This window comes from Emys orbicularis, chromosome 6 (assembly GCF_028017835.1).
Source record: "Emys orbicularis isolate rEmyOrb1 chromosome 6, rEmyOrb1.hap1, whole genome shotgun sequence".
Lineage (NCBI taxonomy): Eukaryota > Metazoa > Chordata > Testudines > Emydidae > Emys > Emys orbicularis.
The window spans coordinates 22873202-22900168 of NC_088688.1; the positions used below are offsets into that span (position 1 = coordinate 22873202).

General features: G+C 38.2%; 1 protein-coding gene across 1 annotated transcript in view; it reads right to left on the reverse strand.

The window, feature by feature from the left end:
• Positions 1-333: 333 nt before the first annotated feature.
• Positions 334-26967, reverse strand: part of GOLPH3 (golgi phosphoprotein 3) — a 48730-nt gene continuing 22096 nt past the window's right edge. The window contains exons 2-4 of the mRNA XM_065406074.1: positions 19725-19856; positions 9655-9769; positions 334-2281 (exon numbers count right to left, since the gene is read on the reverse strand). Of these exons, the coding sequence (XP_065262146.1) occupies positions 1857-2281; positions 9655-9769; positions 19725-19856 (672 nt within the window). The 3' untranslated portion in view covers positions 334-1856. The remainder of the gene's footprint in view (positions 2282-9654; positions 9770-19724; positions 19857-26967) is intronic.

Sequence of the window (26967 nt, forward strand, 5' to 3'; positions counted from 1 at the left end):
ATCTGAAAATAAGCTACAACATCAGTGATCAAAAGTAAACTGTGGGTGTAAAACTGGGGGCCCAGTTAAGGCTAGGCTGAAAAGTAGTGCTCTTCCACCTTGAGATGTCTACCAGTGACAACTGCACTCTATTACCCAGCTTTAGATTGTCTTGTACCAGTCACCCAAATCTGTAGGACACATGAGACACTAACACTGGCAGTAACAATTGAGTATTTCATTCACAATGTAAAAACAATCTCCTTCCAATAAAAGGGATATCAACTAAAACTTTCAACTCAAAATAAGATTTTTCTAGTTAACACAAAACACAAATGACATGCTTGCTCTGTTTCAGGCACTTTCAAGATCATAGTTTATTTACTGTAGGTAAAAAGCTAGTATACAGATTAGGGATCCCTTAAACTTCAACTCTACAGTTATACACCACTTAGTATTTTTGCTCTGAATGTTAACCAAAAAGTTTCTAAACACCTGTAAGCCCCACTATTAGTATGCATGTTATGAGGAAAAAAAAGTTTAATTTGCTCAATGCATAATATTTACACTGTGAAACCAGTGGCAGATAACAAGCAGTGGTAAAGAGGTAATAAACTTTAAAAAGCCAAAGTTTATATTTTTTACATTGTGCTAATGAACATAATTGTATATAAAATAATGAACATAGTAGAGCTTCCCATTACAGAAATCTTAGTCATCTGAACTGTAGTCATTACTTGCTAACAATTTACATGCAAGACCTCCTAGGTTTGACATTTGATTTTTTTAAGTGTAAGTAGATTATGACATTTAAGAGACAAACATTAACTTGTGTACAAACAAAATTAAAAACTGCACTCAAGAACTGTACTGGTCACAAGCCTCTTCCATACAGAAATAATATAAACAATGACGGCAACTGGTCTCCTTTCCATACAACAAACAGTATAAAAGGCGATGCTTAGGCTGAGTTGTACCTGGATGGTACAACTCCATAGACATTGGGAACACACAGAGTTCACACACATGCTCTTTATAAGAGGCCCATCTTTCCGTCCAATGGCAGTGGCTGAAAGCAAGTAAGGGGCACAGGTGTACAACTAATTAAATCTTGCAAAATACAAAGATGGGGGGCTGTTAATATACAATTCAAACTATATACAGAATATAATGGAATGTATCCCATCCCAAACTGCTTTGTGAAACAACTGGACCTGTCTACACTAGCCTCGTAATTCAGAGTTGTAATATAACAAAATGTTAAGTACACAAGAGATTTACATGAGAGGTAAAACTTATGGGGCATTTTACATTAACTATTTGCGGAGATGTTTAATGGATATTCTAATTTTAAAATAATTTTGTTAAGCACATTTGAACCAATGTCTATATATAAAATGTCCTGACAGACACTTCAATATTTAACTTTGGTGATTTAAAAGGCCTTTTTGTGACTTTTGTATGAACGGCACGGCAGAATGCTACTGATGCGTGTACACATCTGCATCAACCCGAGACTTGGTGATCCAACAGTGCATGCACATTTCTTTCTTGAGGTGCTTTCCAAGTTAAACCATTCCAGCAACCAAAGAGTGAAAAATGGACTAAACTAAGAATTTCAGGTAACTGTAATTTAATAGGGAACGGAATGCCAATATGGCAGCAAAACTTTTTTTAAACAGGAAAGTCTCTTGTACCAGCAGAATCCGTATACAGATACACAAAGGGAGAGGGAATACGCCACCTATCATTCCTGTGAAACAAGAGCTGATTCATCATGTGAGAAGGTACAAATTACAGAAAACATGAATAGTCAATAGAAGAGAAACAACTGCTTTACATAAAGAAGAGAGAAGAACACTTCAATCTGATCGCAGTTATTTTGTGAAGGCAGCTACAACAGCCCAGAGGACCTCATTTGTGTTGGCCTTCAGACATTCAACTTCAGGGTCTAAATCCAGAAGCTGCCGCACTCTCTTTGTGGCTAAATCATACTGCTCATCCAGTAGGGGAGCAAAAGCGTTCTCAAGAACATCTGAAGCATGGGCTAAGTAAATGAGAGCCAGCAAGCGCTTGTCCATGCGGTGAGGGTCATTCACCCATTTGTCAAGAACTGCTTCTTGAACTTTCTTGATGAGACGCTGTTTTATATTGTTGTTGGTGAGAGGGTGGGTAGTCATGTCAAAAAGAAGGAAGTTCTGTTTCTCTGTCGTCAATACACCTTTTTCCACTAGGTTTTTAGCTAATCGTTCACGCACATTTCGTAACTGGTAGTGCAATTTTAATGGATTCCATGTCTCACCTAAAAAAGAAACAAAAAAATCAGTTAATCAAGGTTTAGCTCCTACCTTGACTATTAACAAGGACAAGTGTTTACTTTTTTTGTAGTGCAGAAATAAAAGCTTCAATTAATATAGTGACTTAGTGCAGAAAGATGCCATACTACTGGCAGCTCTCTTCTAACCTCTGGCCAGCAGATATAGGCTTAGACAAGTGGAACGTAAGAGTGCCTCCCTGAACAACTTCAGGGCACTCAAACTTACATAAAACATGTAGCTGGTTTGTTTGCACTCTGTTGAAGGTGAGATGCAAGCTAAGTGATGACTTTGTTACTACTATATATTTGTCATCACTTATGTATGTAAGAAAACCAGGGAAAGTGGAGAAGAAACAGAGGAAAACGATGAATAAAAATAATTCTTAGTGAAGAAAATGTCTCTCCAATCTTTCCCAGTTGTCCATTTCCAGCACTGCCACTTGAAAAGGCTGGGAAACTGTCGTTTTCAGCCATTGCCATTCTTTCTGCCACAAAGTTGTGCTAATGCTGATTCTTATCCCAGATATCGTTCTAATTGCTTTATCTGGTTAGTTTTATACTCATTTCCTTTTTATAGACAAATCTGAGATAAAGGTGACCATCCACCCTCTACTATACGTCTTCTTGTAATGCCTGAAGAAAGCTATGATGTTTACATGAAATAAGGAAAGGCATTTCCAAACACATTGTTAAAGGAGAAGAACAAAATTTTAAAAAGTATTTTACTTAACCTTAAATATTTTGGGTAAAACCATGTAAATAAGTGCAGAGTATTACAGCAATGGCTACTGCTTAGCTAAGATTGACAAACATTTCAATTTAACTCTTGTTTTTAGTCACTCGTAACCTGCTTAAGCTTTTATCTTGTGGGCTGAAATTTTAGATGCCTAGTCTGTTGAAGATTAATTTTTTAAGAAAGAAAAGATAAGACCCAAAAACATACAAACAAAAAAGTTTCCCTCATATAAAAAAAATATCTTTTTGAAAAGCTAGCAAGGAGATGAAAGTTCAAAATTTGGCATGGAGATGGCTCTTCTTCATAAGGGCTTTCGTACATTTCTATGACAAATGTTCCGATTTGGCAAGTTACAGGCCTTTGAAAATGCCATTTTGCATATATACAATAAAAATGTTTAAATTGTAGCGGGTGTAATTCCTTCAGAACATTTCAAGGAAACACAGGGTGTGCTGCACATGTCTATATAATAAGTTACAAATGTAATCAAAAACTGACTGTAAAGTTTTGTAGTGTGACTCAAAGATCCTGTGAACGTATGACTCCTTCAGCATGCACATTATTGCCTAGTGAACGACACAGGGCTCTCTACCAGCCCTGCCTGATTCAACGTGGTTTCCTCCGGTGGGTCCTGAAACTGTGCCTAAATAATGGATCACAGTAAGAGAAAGTAAGTAGGGAATATTAGCTAATTGTTTCCTTGCTTTTTTAGGTGTTTGTACTACTCAGATGTAGATCGTTGGTGCTAATAAAATGAGTAGTTTGGTGACACCTTGTGTCCAACTACACTGAACTGCACTACTAGAGATTTAGACGTGGTGGTTATATTTTCAGAAACAGTGGATGTTCTGACACAAGTTTGCATGTTCTGTAGGCTGCTTTCCGTAGGGATCACCTTAGGAACCACGCCTGCTTGAAAAACGTTGCCTTAAAATGGCCCAATTTGCACTTCCATGATGACTCTGGAAGAGGTCACGTAAGCAACCTTCTTAAATAGAATCTTCCTTTCTCTCTCACTTACATTATACTGCACTAATTTAAGATACGAGTGGCTTTTCCCCAGGAAAAGTCTTCAGCCAAAATACTAAAAAACAAAAACTGTGTGTTGTTGTGAAGTCTATTTAAAAATCCAAATATTATTCTTCAAAAAGCAGTTCCCTAAACCAAGGATTCCCAAATCCTACCCCCAAACCAGCCACCAAATAACAGAGTATAAATAAAGAAGATTGATCTAGCTTTCAGGCATATCCACCTTCGGCTGTGATCTCCTCAGAGCTCAAAGCTCAGAAGGGTCAAACCAGGTCAAAATATGGATGAGACCTTAAAGGAAAACCTAGGGTGTTGGTGACACATTACATGACCTTTGAATCAGGACTGGCCTAGTACGCTCAGCATGGGGAAACAGGCAGTATGCTAATATGAATGAGGTATTTTGGATAAGAAAAGTAAATGCCTTTACAAGCTGTAGAAATATTTGCAGGATTAGAGGGCCGTTAACCAGAATTCCTATTAAATCACAAAACTGTTCTTTCCCCTCTTCTCCTTTCTTTCCCTCTCCCATTAATTCATGCACAGTGAAAGAAGAGAGAGGAGGGATAGTGATAATGAATGTGAAGTATGAAATGAAGTGGGAGAAAAGGTGAATCAGTGAAGAGGGAAGGAAGGAAGGGAGGGAATGAGACTCCACTCTAATTTAAATACTGATCTGAGTTATTTGTGCTATACAGAAGGGGGGGGGGGGGAGAAATCTCAAGGGAACACTGATTTTAGCCCTCTAACTTCATTCTGCCTGTCCTGAAGTCATGTTGTAGTTTCCATTGAACACAGTAGTTTTCTTCACTTTCTTTTCTAAACTACATAGCGTTGCTCTGTAGTGTTCAACAACAGCTACAATCCATGTAAGAGTAGCTGCATTTCATTTCCATTCTGGGTGAAGTAACGGAGACAAATAGGGTGGATAAAAAGAGATGATTTTAAAAAATCAGATACATTTAATTTAAATACATTTTTCTTTGTTTAACATAAACTTGTTTAAAATTAAATTGAAATTATGACAATTTATGTTAAGGCATAATTTTACTATATTCTAGTCAAATAATTTAAATAAAATATGCTGCATCAATGAACCCTCCTCAAATTTTAATGAGTTAGAGGGTGCTGATTTTTTAATTTATATATAGAATCAGGGGGAAAATCATATTTGAAGTCAACTCAAGTTTTATAAATACGTCACAACGTTATGTACTGCATTAAGTATCTATATTATTTTCAGTCTTTATAATGGAGCAAATGCTGGCATTTATATTTTTACAGATGTAAGTACTTTTAGTTTCTGCTGAGCAGAGAACCTTTTGCCTTAATTACTTTTGGTTTCAGTTTGCTAGCAGCTGGTGCAAAGAGAATATTTTCTTCATGTGGACTATTTCATTCAAAATTGAGAAACCAGTTTGGAGTTGAAAAAGCAAGAAAGCTTTTTTAGTCCTAAGTGGCACACGGGATCTGGTTCAAGAGGTGAATAGAGCTGACCTGCTTAGTAAAAGCAGCCATAATGTAATTAAATTTAACATCTTTCTGGGAGGAGGAGGAGGGAGGAAAGAAATCCACCACAGTAGCATTTAACTTCAAAAAGGGAAACTACACAATATGAGGAACCTAGTTAAATGGAAATTAAACGGAACAGTCACAAGAGTAAAATGTCTGCAAGCTGCATGGAAACGATTTAAAAACAACACAATAGAGGCTCAATGAAAAAACTGCCATTGTGACTAAACAAAGTAAAAGAGGCAGTCTGCAAATCTTACAGAGGAAAATAGAAAGAAGCATAAACTCTGGAAAGTCAAGTGTAAAAGTATAATTAGGCAGGCCAAAACCAAATTTGAAAAACAACTAGCAAAAGACAAAAAGACAGAAAGAAAGACAGAAAGAAAAACAGCAAAAAAATGTAAATATACCAGAAGCAGAAAGCCTGCCAAACAATCAATATGGCCACTGGACGATCAATGTGCTAAAGGAGCACTCAAGGAAGACAAGGCCCTTGCAGAGAAGCTAAACGAATTCTTTGCATGGGTCTTCACTGCAGAGGAGGTGAGGGAGATTTTCACACATGAGCCATTCTTTTTAGGTAACAAATCTGAGGAACTGTTCCAGAATGAAGTGTTAATAGAGGAGATTTTGGCGCAAACTGGTAAGTTAAACAGTAATAAATACCCAGAACCAAATGGTATTCACTTGAGTTCCAAAGGAACTCAGATATGAAATTGCAGAACAATTAACTGTAGTATGTAACCTATCATTTAAATCACCCTCTGTAGCAGATGACTGGAGGATAGCTAATGTAATGCCAACTTTTTAAAAAGGCTCCAGAGGCAAGTCTGGCAATTACAGGTCAGTAAGCCTAACTTCAGTACAACACAAATTGGATGAAACTATAGTAAAGAACAGAATTATCAGACACATAGATGAATACAATATGTTTGGGGAGAGTCAACATGGCTTTTGTAAAGGGAAATCATGCCTCACCAACCTATCAGAATTCTTTGATGGTGTCAATAAGCATGTGGACAAGGGTGATCCACTGGATATACTGTACTTGGCTGGACTTTCAGAAAGTCTTTGACAAGGTCCCTCACCAAAGGCTCTTACGCAAAGTAAGCAGTCATGGGATAAGAGGGAAATTCCACTCATGGATCAGTAACTGGTTAAAAGACAAGAAACAAAGGGTAGGAATAAATGATCAGTTTTCACAATGGAGAGAGGTAAGCAGCAGGATTCCCCGAGGATCTGTACTGGGACCAGTGCTGTTCAACATATTCATAAATGATCTGGAAAATGGGGTAAACAGTAAGGTGGCGAAGTCTGCAGATGATATAACATCACTCAAGATAGGTAAGTCCAAAACTGACTATGAAGAGTTACAAAGGGATCTCTCAAAACTGGGTGACAAAACAGCAGATTAAATTCAATGTTAATAAGTGCAAAGTAATGCACGTTGGAAAACATAATCCCAACTATACATACAAAATGGTGCTGGGTCTAAATTAGCTGTTACCATCCAGGAAAGAGATCTTGGAGTCATTGTGGATAGTTCTCTGAAAACATCAACTCAATGTGCAATGGCAGTCAAAAACGTGAACAGAATGTTAGAGACCATTAGGAATGGGATAGATAATAAAACAAGAAATATCATAATGGCACTATATAAATCCAATGTACACCCACACCTTGAATACTGAGTGCAGTTCTGGTTGCTTCATTTCTAAAATGATATATTAGAATTGGAAAAAGTACAGTATGAAGTATGAAGCAGCTTCCATATGAGGAGAGATTAAAAACACTGGGACTGTTCAAGCTTGGAAAAGAGACCACTAAGGGGGGGGGAATCTGATACAGGTTTATAAAATCATGAATAGAGTAAAGAAAGTGAATAGGGAAGTGTTATTTACCCATTCACATAACACGCGAACAAGGAGTCACCAAATAAAGTTGATAGGCAGTAGGTTTAAAACAAACATAAGGAAGCAATTCTTCACACAACGCACAGTCAACCTGTAGAATTCATTGCCAGGGGATGCTGTGAAGGCCAAAAGTATAATTGGGTTCAAAAAAGAATTAGATAAGTTCATAGAGGATAAGTCCATCAATGGCTATTAGCCAAGATGATCAAGGACGCAACCACATACTCTGGGTGTCCCTAAAACTCTGACTAACAGAAAGTGGGGCTGGATGACAGGGAATGGATCACTTGATAATTGCCCTGTTCTGTTCATTCCCTCTGAAGCATCTTGCACCAGCCACTGTCACAAGATAGAATACTGGGTGAGATGGACCATTGGCCTGACCCAGTATAGTTATGTTCCTTTCCTAGTCAATGAATAAAATCAAGGAGGTGGGAGGTGAGATCCACCAATTCTAAAAACTTAAAGGTTATGGGGCCAGATTTTTAAAAACAGACCCCTAATAATGCAAACAGATGCCAGTGGGATTTTTAAACAGTGTTTAAGCAGGTTTCATGTTGATTTCATCTTCTTTTAATGTGAGTTGGACACCTAGTTACTTCTGAAAATCCCATTAGGCATCCACCTGCATTTTTAGGCACATAAATATTTTTGAACATCTGGCACATGGTGACCAGAAACAGTCAATTCACTAACTACAGTTAATACTTTCTTTGTTTAATAAATTAGTTTAAAATGTAAAACATGTTCTTGTATACACAAGGGAAAAAATAAGTTTACAACCCAAAATAGTTTTATTTTACTAATATAAAACAATTTTAAAACAGGTTTTTGCATATTTTTAATTGCATTCTAATTTCCATCCAAATACAGCTTGACAAATCCTGAGTAAAATATCATCTAGCAAATACGAAATGTATCATTCACCATTTTCTAACATAAATAATGTAAAAATTAAGAATCCAAATAAATGTATACTTAAGTTATATAACTGCTTAAATAAATGAGTATAGATAGCATATCCCCTTGTTAGCAAAAATTAGTACCATATTTAGCATAAAGGCTATTTAATGTTTGCAAATCAACACATTTCAATGGTTATACCAACCAATGAGAATGAACCATTTTTTAGGAAAATTCCTAAAAAGTACAAAGGTGAAACAAGATTAAAAACAAATGATTAAAATCGAGGTTTCCTGCTTGCTGATTTAAATCATGACTGAAACTGGCAATTTAAATCATTTTGATTTAAATTAATCCATCCTTCAGACAAACAACTTTGTAATGAGTCTTGCTACACTGAGATGGAAAGGCACTGCATAAAACAAGATGATCATCATTCAGTGGTAGAATTCCCTTTTCATTTCAGTGCAATTGATGCACTATGTGGAGAACAACTGTCATGGATTTAAGTGTACTTGCAATTAACATTTTCTTCAGTAATGGTATAATCTAATTTGCATTCCATCTCTTAAAACCTATTTGTGGAACTGTATCAAGGCAATTGTGCCCCAATAAGTGATCTTGCATCCTTCATTCTGAAGAGATTAGAACTGACTATTCTGATTAGTCAAATTTCAAAATATTTTATACGTTTCTCTGAATGGTGAATTCTGAAACAAAAGTAAAGGAAGTTGTGGGCTTGTTTTGATTTATAAAATCTCCAATTTAATTATGTCCTTGTTTTAAATTTGAAATATCAATTCCTCACTTCCATTTCTTCACTGGAGGATGTAGGCAAGATCTTTGGAGGACATGAACAATAAACTATAAGGATGTAACCTGAACTGAAGCGATCCCTTCTTCCAGATAAGAGGGAAAAGTCTCTTATAACTTGGAGAGGAAGGCTTGTGTTATTGTGGATTCAACTGTTATTTCTCAACAGAGGAGATGTGGTGTTCCCAAATATTTTGGCTTAATATCCCTCAAAATCTGATGTGCCAGGCAATTAGTATCCCCAAATTTTACATCTGGATCCCTTCTATCTAGTTAAGGCAGTACCAGCAGTTACTTGTATTATCCAACTGGCCTCAACTTTGATAAGTGCTGCAACACACCAAGGATCAGGCACTTCCCCAAGAAGCTTACAATATTTCCTCTAATCCAGTGATGACAGTTAACGAGAATTATTTTTTTAAATATTTAAAAATCCTATGTTGACATCTTACCACTAAGCAGTTCAATCCAGTTTTGTACTGTTTCAGGAGGCTGGGTTTCCTTAATGTGCTTCAGAGCTTCATCAAGTAGAACATCCCCTGTGGGAGCATCTGACTTGCAGATGACCTGACAGCAAGTAAAAGAATGCATTACACGTCATCCTCCTGTATTTTCATCTCATTTTATACACCTTAAACATCTAGGATAAAAACTGGGAAAATACCCCTTAATACCACACAACACTATTACATTTGATCTGCAGTTCTCAACAGTGCACATTACATCTTGATCAGGAACATCCTGTTTGAAACAATTTAAACCCAATTTAAAAACCACCACCAATTTCCTCTTTCTCTCTGAAGAACCTGCAGGGCAGCTTTAGTTAAAACCTCATTTTACCATACCTGGTGACTTACAGTTTGTACTTCTGCTGTACAAAAAATTAAGGCCGCCAAGAATTTAACTGTGAAAAGTAAGTACTGTGTAATTATCAAGTAGAGTCATTTATAGACAGACTTTACAAATACTGTTCCCAACTCTGAAACTTAATCATTATGTAAAGAGAATCTCTGATTAAGTTTTATTAGTCAGACTTACTGAACCATCCAAAGTAACCTTTATTGCTTAACTTTACTACATTTCAATTTTTAGAATTGACATTTCAGCAGGTAACTATTCATCAAAATTTCTTTATGGTCTCCCACTAGCTGCAATTCACTCTCTTCCATAGCAATGTTATGGTCTTTCTGTTGTAAATAGCAAGCTGCTGCTCAGCAGTTGACATCTGGTGACATGATTTTTATTTACTTAAAAAAAAAAAAAAAAAGGTATCTGCATGCAAATATATGCAGCACAATTCTCATTTCATATCCTACATTAAAGACATAATGCAGAAGAATTGCATTACCGATTTTTAGTATATTTAAACAATAGCAACAATTCCATGCAACAGTGAAATGAGATATTAATTTAACTGAGACCCATTCTCAAATGCAGGTTTCTTGGAGCCTCAACAGTATCAGTGGCATTCTTGAAGAAAATCCAGTCATATATTCAATATTTGTAACACTTACACAAAAGTTTTCATTTTCAAAGTGCTTTAAAACTAAACCAATCCTCACAGAACTCCAGGGAAATCAGGAAGTTTTTTTTGTCTAAGGCCCAAAAGAGAGTCAAATCTGGAATTACAACACAAGAGCAGTGTTCCCTCTATTTTTTTCCATCCATGTGCGGAATGAATTTTGTTATATGCACCATATTGAGGTACTGTGCAGATGTGCACCACCAGTAGAAACCAAAAACCTAGATATAATATATATTTTTAAAAAGTTACCATAGGGATAATTACTCCAGCCAGGACAGGTTAGGCATTTTAGAACTCACTAAAAGAATTAAATTTAAGCGAGAGAGAAATAAAAATTATGAAATGCACAGACCAGTCAAACAATTAAAATAACACACTTTGAAAGAAGTAACAACAACAACACAATTATGTGTTGGGAGGAGGTGAGTATGACAGACACACAGAGTGAGAGAGACAGACAGACACGCATTGGCCCTTTAAGTATGCTGCCCTTTTAAGTAGATCAGCAAGTTCAGACACAGCAGCAGTTTCCAGCAAGCTCCCTGTGTCCTGAGCCCTGTCATGTCCCTGTCCTCCCTGCACTCTGGAGATGGGGTACAGCTGCGCAGCGTACATGGAATTTAGGACAAGAGCAGTTGGATCCCAATCCTATGCTCATATAGAGCCCTGTCTACCATCATACTACCTACCTAAAAAAAAAAAAATCTGTCCGAGCACGAATATTAAATTAGCCCTCCTCCCAAAAATCATGGACTCCATGACATTGGTAAAATTAGAACCTTCTGGAGGAGGGTGCTATCAGGTGACTGGTAAACGCAAGTTTCCTCTAGATGTGATTCGCTATCAAGACTGAATATTGGGGGGGACTTCAACATTCTAGAAACAACTAAATCACTCTGTTCTAGCAAGCACATTTGATATAGGGACTGATATCATTCAAAATCCAATGTTTTCAATTTCCACTTAATGATGTGGAAGGGGACAACCCCAAGTGTCTGGATTGTTGGATTTAGCATGTTGGCGGCCTGTGATAGACAGGAGGTCAGACTAGATGATCTGGTGGCCCCTGCTGCCCTCAAACTCTATGAGTATTGCTATAGCAGCAAAACTGAGAACCACTTTTTAAAAAGCGAAGATCTGCCATGCAGTTATCTATCATTGGGGCAGGAACATGAAAATCTGACTTTCAGCACTGTAAACAGTGTGATGAAGCCATACGACAAAGAAAATAATGTTCAGAAGCAGATGGCATAAAACTAATAAATTAGTCTGATAGGACCAAATGCCTAAAGACATTCAAGTGATATGTGGTGGTTTGATCTGCATTAATAGACAGTTCCTTAGTTTGTGGCACAAAATGCATAGGTTTGTATTTCTAATAGGCAAGGCATCCATCATATCTAATCCCCAGCCAAACTGGGAAGAACAGATCTATATGACATTTTAAATCACAAGAACAAAGAGGGGCCATAGTTTACTACTACTTTTTGTGGTTATCATAACAGCTATATTTCATAGACTCAGAGAAATGTAGGGCTAGCAGGAACCTTGAGGGGTTGTCTAGTCCAGCTCCCTGCACTAAGGCAGGATTATCTAGACCACCCTGACAGGTGTCTGTCTAACCTGTTCTTAAAGGATTCCACAACTTCCCTTGCAAGCCTATTACAGTGCTTAACTACCCTTATAGACAGAGAGTTTTTAATATCAACCCTAAATCTCCCTGGCTACATATTAAGTTGATTGGTTCTTGTCCTACTTTCAGTGGACATGGTGAACAATCAATCACTATCCTTTTTATAACAGCCCTTCACATATCTAAAGACTAATCAGGTCCCCCCTCCTTCTTTTTTCAAGGCTAAACACAGCCAGATTTTTTAAACCTTTCCTCATAGGTCAGGTTTTCTAAAACTTATTTTAGTTGCTCTCCTCCGGACTCTCTCCAATTTGTCCACATCTTTCGTGAAATGTGGCACCCAGAACTGGACACAGTACTGCAGCTGAGGCCTCATTAGTGCCGAGTAGAGTGGGACAATTACTCCCATGTCTTACATATGACACTCCTGTTAATACACCCCAGAATAATATTAGCCTCTGTTGTAAGTCTACCACATTGTTTAATCGCCCTCAATTTGAGATCCGTTATAACCCTTTTCAGCAGTACTACTGCCTCATCAGTTATTCCCCATTTTGTAGTTGTGCGTCTCATTTTTCCTTCCTTTTTTCTTTGTAGTACTTTACACACTTATTTTTATTGAATTTCATCTTCTTGAAATCAGATTAATTCTCCAATTTGTCAAGGTAATTTTGTATTCTACTGCTGTCTTCCAAAGGGGAAGCAACAACCCCCTCCCAGCTTGATGTCATCTGCAAGTTTTATAAGCATACTCTCCACTCCATTATCCAAGTAATTATGAAAATATTGACTAGTACCAGACCCAGGCCAGACCCTGCAGGACACCACTAGATACATCCTCTCAGTTTGACAGTGAACTACTGGTAACTATCTGTGTATGGTCTTTTAACCAACCAGTTTTGCACTCAGTTTATACTAATTTCATCTAGACCATATTTCCCTAGTTTGCTTATGAGAATGTCATGTGAAACTGTGTCAAAAGTCTTACTAAAAATCCAGGTATCACATCTACAGCTCCCTCCGATCCACTATGCCAGCATCCCTGTCAAAGAAGGAAATTAGGCTGGTTTGGCATGATTTGTTCTTAAGTAACAACCAACATGGATTTGTCATCACCCTATCATTCCCAATGTGCTTACAAACTGATTTTTTAATAATTTATTCCAGTATCTTTCTAGACATCAAGTTACGCTGATTGGTCTATAACTCCCTGGGTCCTCTTTGTTCCCCTTTTAAAGGTAGGTACTACGTTTCCAATCTCCAACCTTCTGGGACCTCACCAGTCCTCCAGAGTTCTCAAAGACAAATGTTGATGGTCCTAACATTGCTTCAGCTAGTTCCTTAAGGACCCTAGGATGAATTTCATCAGACCGTGCCAACTTGAACATATCTAACTTATTTAAATATTTTTTAACCTGTTCTTTCCTTATTTTGGCTTGTGTTCCTTCCCCTTGCTGGTCTGCTAACTAGAGGACCTACACTTTCCTTCATCTTTCTCTTGCTCCTAATTATTTAAAGAAGCTCTTCTTATTGACTTTTATGTCCTTTGTCAGCTGTAACTCATTTTGTGCCTTAGCCTTTCTGATTTTGTTCCTATGTCCTTGTGCTATTATTTTGTATTCATCATTAGCAATATGTCCGTGTTTCCTACTATTTGTAGGATTCTTGTTTTTATTTTCAGGTCATTAAAGAGCCCTGATGGAGCCATAATGGCCTCTTACTATTCTTCCTATCTTTCCGTCACATTGGGATTGTTTGCAGTTGTGCCTTCTCACCCTGTGGATCATAACTCCCTGAGGAGATGTAAACGGGTTTCAGAGAGGTTGTTTTCTTATTTAAAAAGAAGTTTTTTGCTAGTACTTACAGTTGCGGAGATAGCCTCAAAAAGGTGAACCGAACATAAACCAATACAGCAGCACCAGCCTGAATTAGCAGCTCTATGAAATGTAAATTGCTCCATTCATCTCAATCAAAGCTCTATGGGCTCTGTTATTCTGTGGCCATGGAATCAGGTATTTTTCCATTATGCCTCAAAATGGAGTATTTTATCATGTAATTTGCCATTTACCTGCAGCCAGTTTCCCATCATTATTTTCCTTTGTCTCCCTTCTATACTGGGACCTGCTTGTAACTGTTTCTTACTCTCCAGTTTTCCACTCAAGGGGAAGTTAATTGGATTACACAGTGCACTGTTACATGGAGGCAAGCAGCTGGGCAATCCCAATCACCCTCTCTTTCTTCTCTCTTCTGTAGATCCTCTGAATGTGTCTCTGCCCTTGCAGAACACTTCACAGACCATCACTGGCCTGCTCTAAATGCCTCTTTTTAGGGACTGAATTTGACTTAGGTTTTCAACCTGGAGGTCAGGACCACCCTGCCTTTTCCACACTGTTAAATGGGGAAATGATCTTAGGAAATCAATCATAGCACCAAGTGCCCACAAGGGAGAAATCTATTTTAGTCTGGTGAACTAAGGCCTAGAGAGATTAAGGCCCTGATTTTCAAAGGTAATGGCCACTAGCTTTCTTGCCAAATGTGTCTTTCTGTAACTCTGATAGGAACCTAGTCCAACTAATGTTGGCCATCTATTGGTTACGTCTCATATCCTGAAGCTGAGTATGCATACTTCTGTTATATGGAAGTTCGACTGCTGATTTTCCACAATGCAGCAGTGCTGCTTTGGAGTTGAGTGGTACTAAATATGAAACTTCTCCTCTTTAAGCAAGTTCTTCACTGTATGGACCTCACAGTCTGGTAATCCACTTGTTTATGGGTGTCTGACTCAATGCTGCCAATCCTAAATATTAAAAAATTATGAGTCGTCTTCCCCTCCTCTCCCAATTTTTTTTTTTTTAATTATAACAAAATTGGGTTCTTTTTACTTGCCTTTTGGTTTCTGACCTTTCAGGGTGCAGCTGGGACACATTTTCAACTTTTTCTCCACAATTGGGATAAGAAACCTATTTTTTTTAAATGAAAGCTGATTCTTACATAAACAGTTGTCTCCAAGATGTGGGGCTTTAGATGAAACACCAACATATGAAAAGACTCGCAATAAAATCATGAGACTTGACAATAATGATAACTATCATTCTGATGCTGACATCCTTAAGTTTAGCAGAGTCCATGAATTTGAATGTTAGATTTTGCTGTATTTATCTCCAAATTTAGCATTTAAGTCTGCTTTATGCTCTTGCTTAACATTTGACAGTTGCATTTTGCTTTCAAATCGTTTTTGTTTTGGGACATTATGTAGAAGAATAAATGGAAGAGGCTTGTGATAAAAAGTACCACACTTTTTGAGAGCACAGCAAACCATGATTACTAAAGACAGAACATAAAGCATACAGTTTCCATAACAACCAGTTATGTATGCTCCCCACCTACAGATCAGTAATTTTTAATGTAAATATAATTATTTAAAGCAGTGGTCCCCAAACTTTTCAGGGTCACATCCCTCCCCCTGTACCAGTCTGCCCCCTCCCCCCCTCCCCACCGCCGCCCCAGCCAGGGCCAGGAGCAGGGCCACGTGGGAGAAGCCACGGACAGGGGTAACGGGGCCAAGGCTGGGGCCACAGCTGGGGGCGGGTTCAGAGCCCCGGCCATGGGCCGAGGCTGGGAGCCAGGGCCCCGGGCCAGCAGCCGTGGGGCCGGCAGATGAGAGGGGCCTGGGTGCAGGGCTGGCAGCTGCAGCCAGGGCCGTGGCCAGGAGTGGAGCCAGGGGAGTGGGGGGCTGGCCTGGGCCCCAGCCGTACCTCCTGCCACATTCCTCCGTGCCCCTCTAGGGGAGCATGTCCCCCAGTCTGGGGACCTCTGATTTAAAGTGTATACTATAATCCACCTCCCCCTGCCCTGCACTGAGCAGCACACTCTTCTATAATTTATTTTGCTCAGTTATTCTCCTTTCCTAATTCCAAAGGACTGCCTGACCTGAACATGTGCGTGCTTTCCTCAGACCTACTCCAATGCCCAAGGAAGTCACTTGAAAGTCTCTCACTAGTGGATTATGGATTGGTCTCTGTTGATCAAGTGTAGGAAGGGGATGTCTTAAAACCTACTTGAACATCCAATTACTCTCAGCTCAGACCTATCAGCTCCATATTTACTGTCTGCAACAGCATGAGAAATATTGGGGGGCCCAAGAGGGAGGGTGTTGCCATATATAATTCCTGATTCAACAAACTGTCTTGGGAGCAGTAACATGAATATCGGAAATGAGGCTGGCAGCAGACATTTGATTCCTGATACGCAAGGTTAAGCAGTTCTGTGGCCACATGATGCCAGGGGAACCACAAGTACATTGACGCAGAATGACAACCATCTGGGGATTTGATTGGATAGAAGTGGTCTGGGCTGAGAAAACCTGCCTAAATATAACACCATTTTGAACCCCCATCACATGGAGTGAATGCGAACTTTGTCAGGAGAATGGAAAGATAAGACCTTTGACATTTATAATGAAAAAGATTATAAACATATTAGAGGGTCTCAATATGTCCATAAAGAAAATTACTTTTGCTCAGAAGAAGTCAATGAAGTCTTCAGAAGAATGAAGTCAACCAATATTTAACTTGTGTGGCTGACAATCAGAGTTCAGGCACCCCCAGGGGAGAACAGGTGGTCTGAACCCCAAAGAGGAATCAACTGAATCAACTGCTTGTATACAATGTTATTGTACATAAAAATATGTTGAGTAAGGTCTTTTATGAAAGCTTGTAATGTTCTGAACTTGATGGTTATTATGAGATATGTATACAGACTGTGGTTGTGAATCTATACATTTATATACATAGTATTCTGTGCTCAATCTGTACTACAATTTCAAATACACCTGAAAGAAGAGAGGTACTCCTCCCCAGCCAGGTGTTTACCCAAAGTCAGACACAAGTAACGATCCATGGTACAACCCAGGAAAAGACAAGTGATGGACAATTACAGTTAAGAGGGAATTCCCCCCACCATGAACCATCATAGTCAGAGGAAAAAAACCTGCAAACACTTAAAAGAGAAAGGGCTGAAGAGAAGGCTATCCAGAACTCACAGACAGTCTTGAAGGTGGGGCAGTGTCTGTGTATGCTGGATCCCCCCTTAGGACTCGGGGGCATGCTGGGAAACCGTTCAGAGGCAATAGATAACTGGTATTAGAAAAGTGAATTTATCTCACATAGAAGTGTAAAGCCTAAAGTTGCATTTTTATGTTTATTTTGTGTAATTTATATGCGTTTGCTTTCCCTTACTATTTCATCTTTGAATCTGTGATTTTTCTATTAAATAAACGTTTTTGTTTATTTTTTACCTCAAGCAGGTCTCTTGTGCAAACTGTGTGGAGTGCATGTGCCAAAGTAAGCTGATAACATGGGGCTGTTTTCACACCTTTGGGAATGATGAACCAGAGGGGGAAAGTCCAAATGTCCGGTAGTTCAGAACTGTGGGCAGACGTGTTTGGAGAGACTCAGGACTGGAAGGCTGCTGGGGTTACCCTGCAAAGAGTCACTAGACTGGTGGAAGCCAGGGTGAAACTTTTAGGCTTGTGGGCTGGCTACTGGTGTCACAGCAGTGAGCCATAGCAGCATAGCATTAAGGCACCCAAAATTACAAGGCAGGCAGTGACAGAATCCCTTACAGGTCTGGGTGATCCTCAAAGATTAAAATCTGTGAAGTTGTTACGTTTCAAAATCAGATGGATAAACTGAATCCACTAGCCCCTCCATTTCAATAGGCCTCATGGTTTAAATATTTTTGCCACAGTATTTAAGTCTCTCTTTGAAGCTCAAAATAAATTAGTTTCTTCAAGATGTTCTTGTGCGCTTTTTATTATGCGGTTGCTGATATTTTAGCATTTGTTTTGGTAAAAAGCATGCACACTCCATTCTGATGGAATAAAGAATGCATGGCTTTTCAAACAAAAAGTAGGTCAAATTCTAAGCAAATGAACCTTGAAAGTGCCCCTATAAGTATGAGAGGTGAAAGAATGAACATTTTAAATATGAGCATTTAGGGCTTTTAGCTATGCTATTCCTTAAGCACCGCATAACCTTTTCATCCATTTTAGGTTAAGTCTTTCATATATGGAAAGATGGGACTACAGAGACTAAAGAAGTATTCTTTCAATGGCAACAAACACCAGAAAAACAAAGCACCTAAGACTGAAACATCTTTTAACTCCAAGTTCTCTTTTATTTTATTTTTTTTTAAATACACGAATAACAAAATAAAATGCAAAATGGCTATTTGGTTTTTTATTCCTGATTGCACATGTGCACATATTCATATAATTTCACATAATACATCTTTTAGACGCTCATTAAAAGCAGTTAACAAAATTCTAGGAAGAAAAACAGTATTGGTATGAGGATCCAGAATAAATATAGCCTTTAAGAAACATTCTTGAATGTCTGACAAACCAAAGAAACTGTATGAGGCTTTGAAGGGGGGAAAGATTCTGTGCAAACAAATTAAGGCTGAATACTGCTGGACTAGACTTAACAGTAGTTAGATCTGTCTGCCTGAACAGAGGTCCAATTCTTCAGAAGTAGAGGAGGTTGGGAGGAGGCTTGGAAAGTTTTCAAACTCTGCTTTAAAAAAAGTTGACCAAAAGATAACGCTGACAGGGCAGTCTGCCCACAAAAGTAAATTTATTTTATGGTAAAAAGGCAACATTTAACCATTTTTCAATAACTTGATTTTATAAACATCCATTAGCGCCGCTATGATTAATAATCCCTAAGTATTGTAGGAATCGCCACAAAGAGTTACTTTAATTTAAAACCTGCAAAATCCAGGTGCAAAAGTGATGGATTAAAGACTGACTCAGATTTTTAGCTTAAGTAGGGCCCTGATTCAATAAGGTACATAAGCACATGCCCAACTCAGAGTATATGAGTAGTCCCATTGACTTCTGTGAGACTGATCATGTGCTACATTAGGCACATACGTAAGTATTTTACTAAATTGGGGCCCAGATGCTTCAATTTTTTCAAGTTATGCACATCAATTCATTAACTCCATTTAAAAGTTCTTCAGAGTAGTGATGATGCTGAAGCATATACACACAGCATAATCATCTGAAGAAGTGAGGTTTTTACCCACGAAAGCTTATGCCCAAATAAATCTGTTAGTCTTTAAGGTGCCACCAGACTCCTTGTTGTTTTTGTAGATACAGACTAACACGGCTACCCCCGATACTTGACAGCATAATCAGTATACTGTAGAGCCCTTAGCACATTTGGGCCCTAACCATGATTGGGTAACATATCTAAATACACAAAGAGATTTTTTTTCATTATTCAAATTGTAATTTACACCTAGCCAATTGCTTAGAACAATACAGAAAAAATAAGATTTTGTTTGCCTCTTCCTCTTACCTTTCTTGTTAATAGACTTTTGCGCCTCATTCCACATGCCTCCAGTTGAAGACGTCCTCTCAATGCCAATTCAATTAACATGCAGCCACGCAACCCAGAGGAGATACAATCATTCCAAAAAGACGTGTAACCCTGCAGAAGGAAAGACAACTTTAAGCAAAAGTTTTTCATCTGACCCAAAAACAGAAAGGCTTGCGGTCTTCTCTAGTCAAATCTTAGAATTTAAATTAAATAAATAAATTTTAAATTTCTTAGAATTTCAGACAAAGGTCAATTTTCGTCTCCCTACCATTGCAAACCTAGAAAAATTAGCTTTTCACCCACCACTCTATACAGAAAATCTGGAAGAAAACCTACCCCAGATTTATTTAATTGGTTTCTCAATGTCTATCTTTGAAAAGTGGTGAAACATTAGAAAATTAAAACAAATATTGCAGTAAATGACAGCTTTTTAGTTATCTTCAGTGTGCTGTGTTAAACATATGCACAAGCAGTATATATAAATTATTTTTGTAATTAATTTTTCAGACCTCAAAGTTTAAGTTGTAGTCTAATTTAGACACTCTACTGGTTGAATAGAATCATTTGTGTTTCCTGAGCAATGCTAACATTACATTTACATTCATAAGTAGAAAGGCCCTGATGAAATACTTAATACTGGCTTTCAGACTGCTATTAATGTAAATAGCATGATTATGCATAATAATCAATAAGCAATCCCAGATCATATGAAGGGATCTACTTAAAACGCAGAGAAATCACATTTTTTGCAAGTTGGTCACAGCATAAATAGCCATGTAATACATCTGCGAAATTTGCTATTTATGCCGTGACCAACCCGCAATAAATGTGTGATTTCTCTGCAGTGCTTCTCAAACTGGGGGTCCCGACCCAAAAAGAGGTTGCAAGCCCATTATATATTGCTACATTGCCACCCTTACCTCTGCGCTGCCTTCACAGCTGGGAAGCTGGAGAGTAGCGGCTGCTGATCAGGTGCCCAGCTCTGTAGGCAGTGCCACCACCAGCAGCAACACAGAAGTAAAGTGGCATGGTATGATACTGCCACCCTTACTTCTCCACTGCTGCTAGCAAAGGTGCTGCCTTCAGAGCTAGGCACTTAGCCAGCAGCTGCCACTCTCTGCTCTGCCTTCAGCGCTGAACAGCCCAGAGAACGGCAGCTGCTGGCCAAGCGCCCAGCTCTGAAGGCAGCGCAGAAGGGGGCAATACTGCAAAACCCCCCTACAGTAGACTTGTGAGGCCCTTTTGGGTTGGGGCCCCCAGTTTGAGAAACGTTGTGTACCTTTGTATACTTTTACCCTAGGGTAAAAAGTATACAAACACCAGATTTCACGGTCCATGCCACAATTTCCATAGCCATTAATCTGGTAGGCCCCTAATTATATGTAACACTTTATTCTGCGTGAGAGGAGTACATTGAATAAAGTAGTTTTCCAAACCAATTCTATCATAATTAGCTATTTTTCTAGTCATTAGTTTCCTGTTTTGAATACAACTGGCTAAGTATTTTTGAAGCCTACTGTAAAATAGTATTTATACATGCCACAAGATAGCAATTTAAGGATGAACTAAAGCAAGTCTAAAGTAGTATCTTAGGTTTCTGTGATCTTTATACTATTCTGCTTAGGAAAGGAGAAATGGAAGAGATGACCCAAGAAATCTTCCTAACTGTGCATCTCATTGCTTGAGTTTTTGTCGTGACTTTAATGTCACTTAAAGGACTAGTGTCAATTTGAAAGCCACATATGTCTAAAGCGTTTGATTTACAGTAGTTCAAGATAATACCAAATGTACGCCATTTTCAAGCCAAACTAATTTTTAACTGGTATTTATTTTGAAGGCAAAGAAGAATGCATTTCCAAAGTTTAGGAGGGGGGTTGAAATTCTAGCTTATGATGGGAAGCTAACTTCAATTTTAACTATAGAGTAGTCAACACTCCCATAATACTATTTTTCATAAGTAAACTTAAAATATAGGACAAAACCAAACTCTTTAGAAGAAAATCAAAATCAAAGGAATATAGGAAAAGTCATATTGGATCACACCCATGGTCCATCTGGTCCAGCATCCTGTCTTCAGCACTGGCAAGCACCAGATGTTTTAAAGGAAGGTGCAAGAAACTCCCCAGTAGGCAGATATGAGATAATCTGATAATCATGAAAGTCTCATGCTAACCCCCCAAAAAGATTTTATTAAACCATGAAGCATGAGATTTTATATCGCTCTCAAATCAAATATGTCGATGTGTAGTTATACCAAGCTAAAATGAGTGCATGCGTGCATTCATGATTTTGCTGTACATTAATGTTGAATATGTAGTTTTTAATCAAATTAAATATACATTATTCTCACAGTAATTATGAACAGTTTAACAAAAATTCTGTCAACTGATCAAACTATTAAAAATGACAAAGTAAAGTGTTTTTATATATAAAGATAAAACAGAGCATTAAGCACCTGTGGAACTCATTGCTGCAAAGTGTCAGTAATACCAAGGGTTCAGTAAGATTCAAAAAGGAATATTTATATTATATAAATATTGACAAAATCCACAGCTGTTAGATCAGTGGTGGGCAACCTGCGACCCGTCAGGGTAAGCCACTGGTGGGCTGCCAGACCGTTTGTTTACATTTGCACGGCCGCCTGCAGCTCCCAGTGGCCGCAGTTCGCTGTTCCCAGCCAATGGGAGCTGTGGGAATGGTGAACTGTGGCCACTGGGAGCTGCAGGCGTCTGTGCAAATGTAAACAAACGGTCTGGCGTCCCACCAGTGGCTTACCCTGATGGGCCATGTGTGGCCCGCGGGCTGCAGGTTGCCCACCACTGTAGTAGATGAAACAAACAGCTTTATACAATTAAAAAAAAAAAAAAAAAAAAAAAAAAAGAACTTATGCTGAAGAGCATATGCCAACCACTAACTAATGGGAGCTAGAAAGAAGCTTCTTTTATGGATAGACTATTCCTTAACTTGTCCACTATGGGCTTTGAAACATCTGGTCCTGGCCACTGTCAGAAGCAGGATACTAGACTAGATGGATTACTGGCCTGATCAGAATGGCACTGTAGTAGGAAGAGAGCCTGAGACATAAGCCCTGTTCTTGCCAGATTCTGTGAGCAGGGCCTGCTTCATACCAGGCCTCTGATACAAGGGATTATGTCTCAGGCGCTCTACTGGCACTTCCTACTAGTATTTCCCACTGAACAGCATCCTTTGAAAGAAAAATTAGATATTGAAATGAAACAAAAACCCACTGACCCGAGTTAACATTGTGCCACAATGAAATATGCTTTTCCTTATATTTGATACAAATGTGTTTATGATGTGGGCAGTTTAAGATTCATGAGGTTCATAATTATTTATTTCCTTGCTTTTAAGTCCTAGTGTTTTATAGAGAGTTGTCATTTAGGAACCTTGATTTCTTTTTTTAAATGAACTGTTGGATCAGTTGAAGTTAGTTTCACTATTACCACAGTAATCCCTACAGATCTAAAAACTTCCCCACTTCTGCAATAATCCAAAAACATACATGACTACACTCCTGCGCAGGAGTTAAGCAATTAACCATGTAACAGTTTTCAATCAAGTGATCTTGAAAGACTGCTCAAAAGATTGCAATCTTAACAAACAATAACTATGCTCCCTCTAGAGGGTTAGAAGACATTAAAATCGTGAGACCGCCTAAGTTCTCATCTTTTTTTTATTAGTCCTTGATGAAAGATTCAGACAGAATGTAGTTGACCCAAATGTCAAGTAGCACCATGTTTCAAGGAGCACAGATTGCAGTGCTATGAATACAGTCACCAAGGAGAGTATTTAAAACAAACAAACAAAAAAACATTCTGTACATTTTAAACCTGCCATACTAATTGGGCTTTTGATGGCATTCAGACAGAAGCACTGATCATATTCGAGTTCACAGCAAAGACCCCACATGATAATAGAAACATTCACATAAAAGGCTGATTTAGCAGGAAGCAGTTAACTCAAACCTCCTGGTACAGTAGAAGTGGAAGAGAATAAGTGTATGTCATCATTATAACAATTTTTTTTAATTCAAATCAGATCACAGTGCACAAGTCAGAGTAGTATTACATGGTACTATTCCTCCCACTCACACAACCCTCACCAGAAACATTGCTAACTATCCTGGATTTACTCATCTTATAGAATCATAGAAATGTAGGCTATAAGGAACCTTGACAAGTCATGAAGCCCAGCCCCCTGTGCTGAGGCAGGATCAAGTAAACCTAGAAAATCCCTGACAGTTGTTTGCTTAACCTGTTCTTAAAAACCTCCATTGATGGGGATTCCACCTCCTACCTTGGAAGCCTTGTTTCACCACCTTCTGTGACTTTTTGTAGAAGTCTGCTAACCAGTTTTAAATACTTATTTTAAAATTACTAGGCAGAAGGTAAATGTTTTTAACTGTCTCAATAGGCAAAATATTAAAGAGCTAATTTGCTCTGCTCAAAGTTTGTATTAGAACAAATGCCTCTGAGTTCAATATTATATGGCAAGTCAACATTTCAAATCCCAAGGTATTATTTTAATGACCTGTAAATGAACAGTGACACTGATTTCTTCAAATCACGTAGAAAAATTCAGCTTTGCCTTCAAAGTGAACCTGGCAATTTTCATGTCAAACAAATTTTGCTAGCCAAAGTTATAGGAAGCTAAAAATAAGACTAATACAGGAATCTGGTTGTGATCTTAACTATGGAAAGATCACTCTCTCAATGTATTTTTTTTTTTTTAAATCACATTTTAATATGACACCAGAACATATAAGAGTTCCTCCTATGGTTCTGCAGTGAGCGGTTAACTAAAATATTACTCTTCAATTGTGCAGATTTATGTTCTCTTCCACAATGGCACACAGACAGATAAGTAAATGTGCCAGTTTCTGCTTCACTTAAATGAGAGAAAAATTGTGCTAGATGAAGACAAAGTTGGCAGGAAAATAACTTTTTTAAATTTTCAAGCCTTTGAAGTCCTTATCTGCACTAGTCAAAAAAAGCATTTCAACCAACCATTTGAAGCACTGTAATTTGTAATCCCTGTACATCTTCAATCCACACAAACACAGTAGTTATACCAGGCATTTTGAAAGCATTTTTTGTACCAAGTGGTTGTAAACCTGAGAAAGTGTTTCATTCAGGTCCAGTTGAACCAGTGCAATCTACAGTGGTTTCTCCCCATTGTGGGCAGGAAGCCACAACTGTTGTAGCTGTATCAGATCAGCTAGTTCTAATTCCATACAGCAATTCAAGATACTGACACGAGTACTTTTATCTGCAGAGATTAATTTTCTACTCTCCCTATGCCTTGCTAGTCCATAAACTTGTCTGGCAGTACCAAAGTCTCAAAAAAATAAAAATAAAAAAGTACAGTAGGACCCTTTTTATCTGAGCCTCCATTATCTGTCTCTCTGTATTAACCACCCCGGGGCTGACGGCCTGAACCCTGCTGCCCCGGGGGCTGAAGCTCTTTGCGCATTCTCTGGAATAACCAGGTTTTTGATTATCCAATGGTGCCCCGGACCCAATTAGATCAGATAAATGGGGTTCCGCTGTATTTGATAGCAATGCATGCCATCTTCAGCTCTGCTGGATACCACAATGTTATCTACAAATACAACATTTCTGTAACACTCATCTGACCCAGTTTTAATACACAGTTGAGTTGTGCCCATACAACACAACCAGGGGTCAATTAAGTTTGTGCATACCTACCAACTACACTGATTAATCATGTCTGTAATAGCGCATTGAGGGAAAATTAGACAACCATCCTATAGGCAACAATGTGTCAAGAGGCTATGTGAATGCAGAATTATGTAAAAAAAAAAAAAAAAAAAAACTATTCAAAAATAAAAATATAAAACTTTAGAGCCTACAAGTCCACTCAGTCCTACTTCTTGCTCAGCCAATCGCTCAGACAAACAAGTTTGTTTACATTTGCAGGAGACAATGCTGCCCACTTCTTGTTTACAATGTCACCTGAAAGTGAGAACAGCGTTCGAAAAGCACCGTTGTAGCTGGTGTTGCACGATATTTATGTGCCAGATGCACTAAAGATTCATTCCTCAACAACCATTCCAGAGGAATACATCCATGCTAATAATGGGTTCTGCTCGATAACGATCCAAAGCAGTGCAGACCAACGCATGTTCATTTTCATCATCATGAGTCAGGTGTCACCAGCAGAAGGTTGATTTTCTTTTTTGGTGGTTCGGGTTCTGTAGTTTCCACATCGGAGTGATCTTTTAAGACTTCTGAAAGCATGCTCCACACCCCGTCCCTCTCAGATTTTGGAAGGCACTTTAGATTCTTAAAGCTTGGGTCGAGTGCTGTATCTATCTTTAGAAATCTCACATTGGTACCTTCTTTGCGTTTTGTCAAATCTGCAGTGAAAGTGTTCTTAAAACAAACAACATGTGCTGGGTCATCATTCAAGACTGCTATAACATGAAATATATGGCAGAATGTGGGTAAAACACAGAGCCGGAGACATACAATTCTCTTCCAAATTTGTGAGTTCAGTCACAAATTTAATTAACACATTTTTTAACGAGTGTCATCAGCATGGAAGCATGTCCTCTGGAATGGTGGCCAAAGCATGAGGGGACATACGAATGTTTAGCAGACCTGGCACGTAAACAATGGCACCTTGCAATGCCGACTACAAAAGTACCATGCCAATGTCTGTTCTCCCAATTATCTCCCATAAATGTAAACAAACTTGTTTCTCTTAGCTGCACAAAAAGTAGGTCTGAGTGGACTTGTAGACTCTAAAGTTTTACATTGTTTTATTTTTGAATGCAGTTTTGTAACAAAACAAAAAAATCTACATTTCTAAGTTGCGCTTTCACGATAAAGAGATTGCACTATGGCAATTGTATGAGGTGAACTGAAAAATACTATTTCTTTTATCATTTTTACAGTGCAAATATTCGTAATAAAGATAATAAAAAGTGAGCACTCTACACTTTGTATTCTGTGTTGTAATTGAAATCAATATATTTGAAAATGAAGAAAAATATCCAAAATATTTAATAAATTTCAATTGACATTCTATTGTTTAACCGTGCCATTAAAACTGCGATTAATCGAGGTTGATTTTTTTGAGTTAATCGCATTAGTTAACTGCGATTAATCGACAGCCCTAGTTTAAATATGAATATATAGTACTATAGTAAATGAAACGATGAATTCACACTACCATG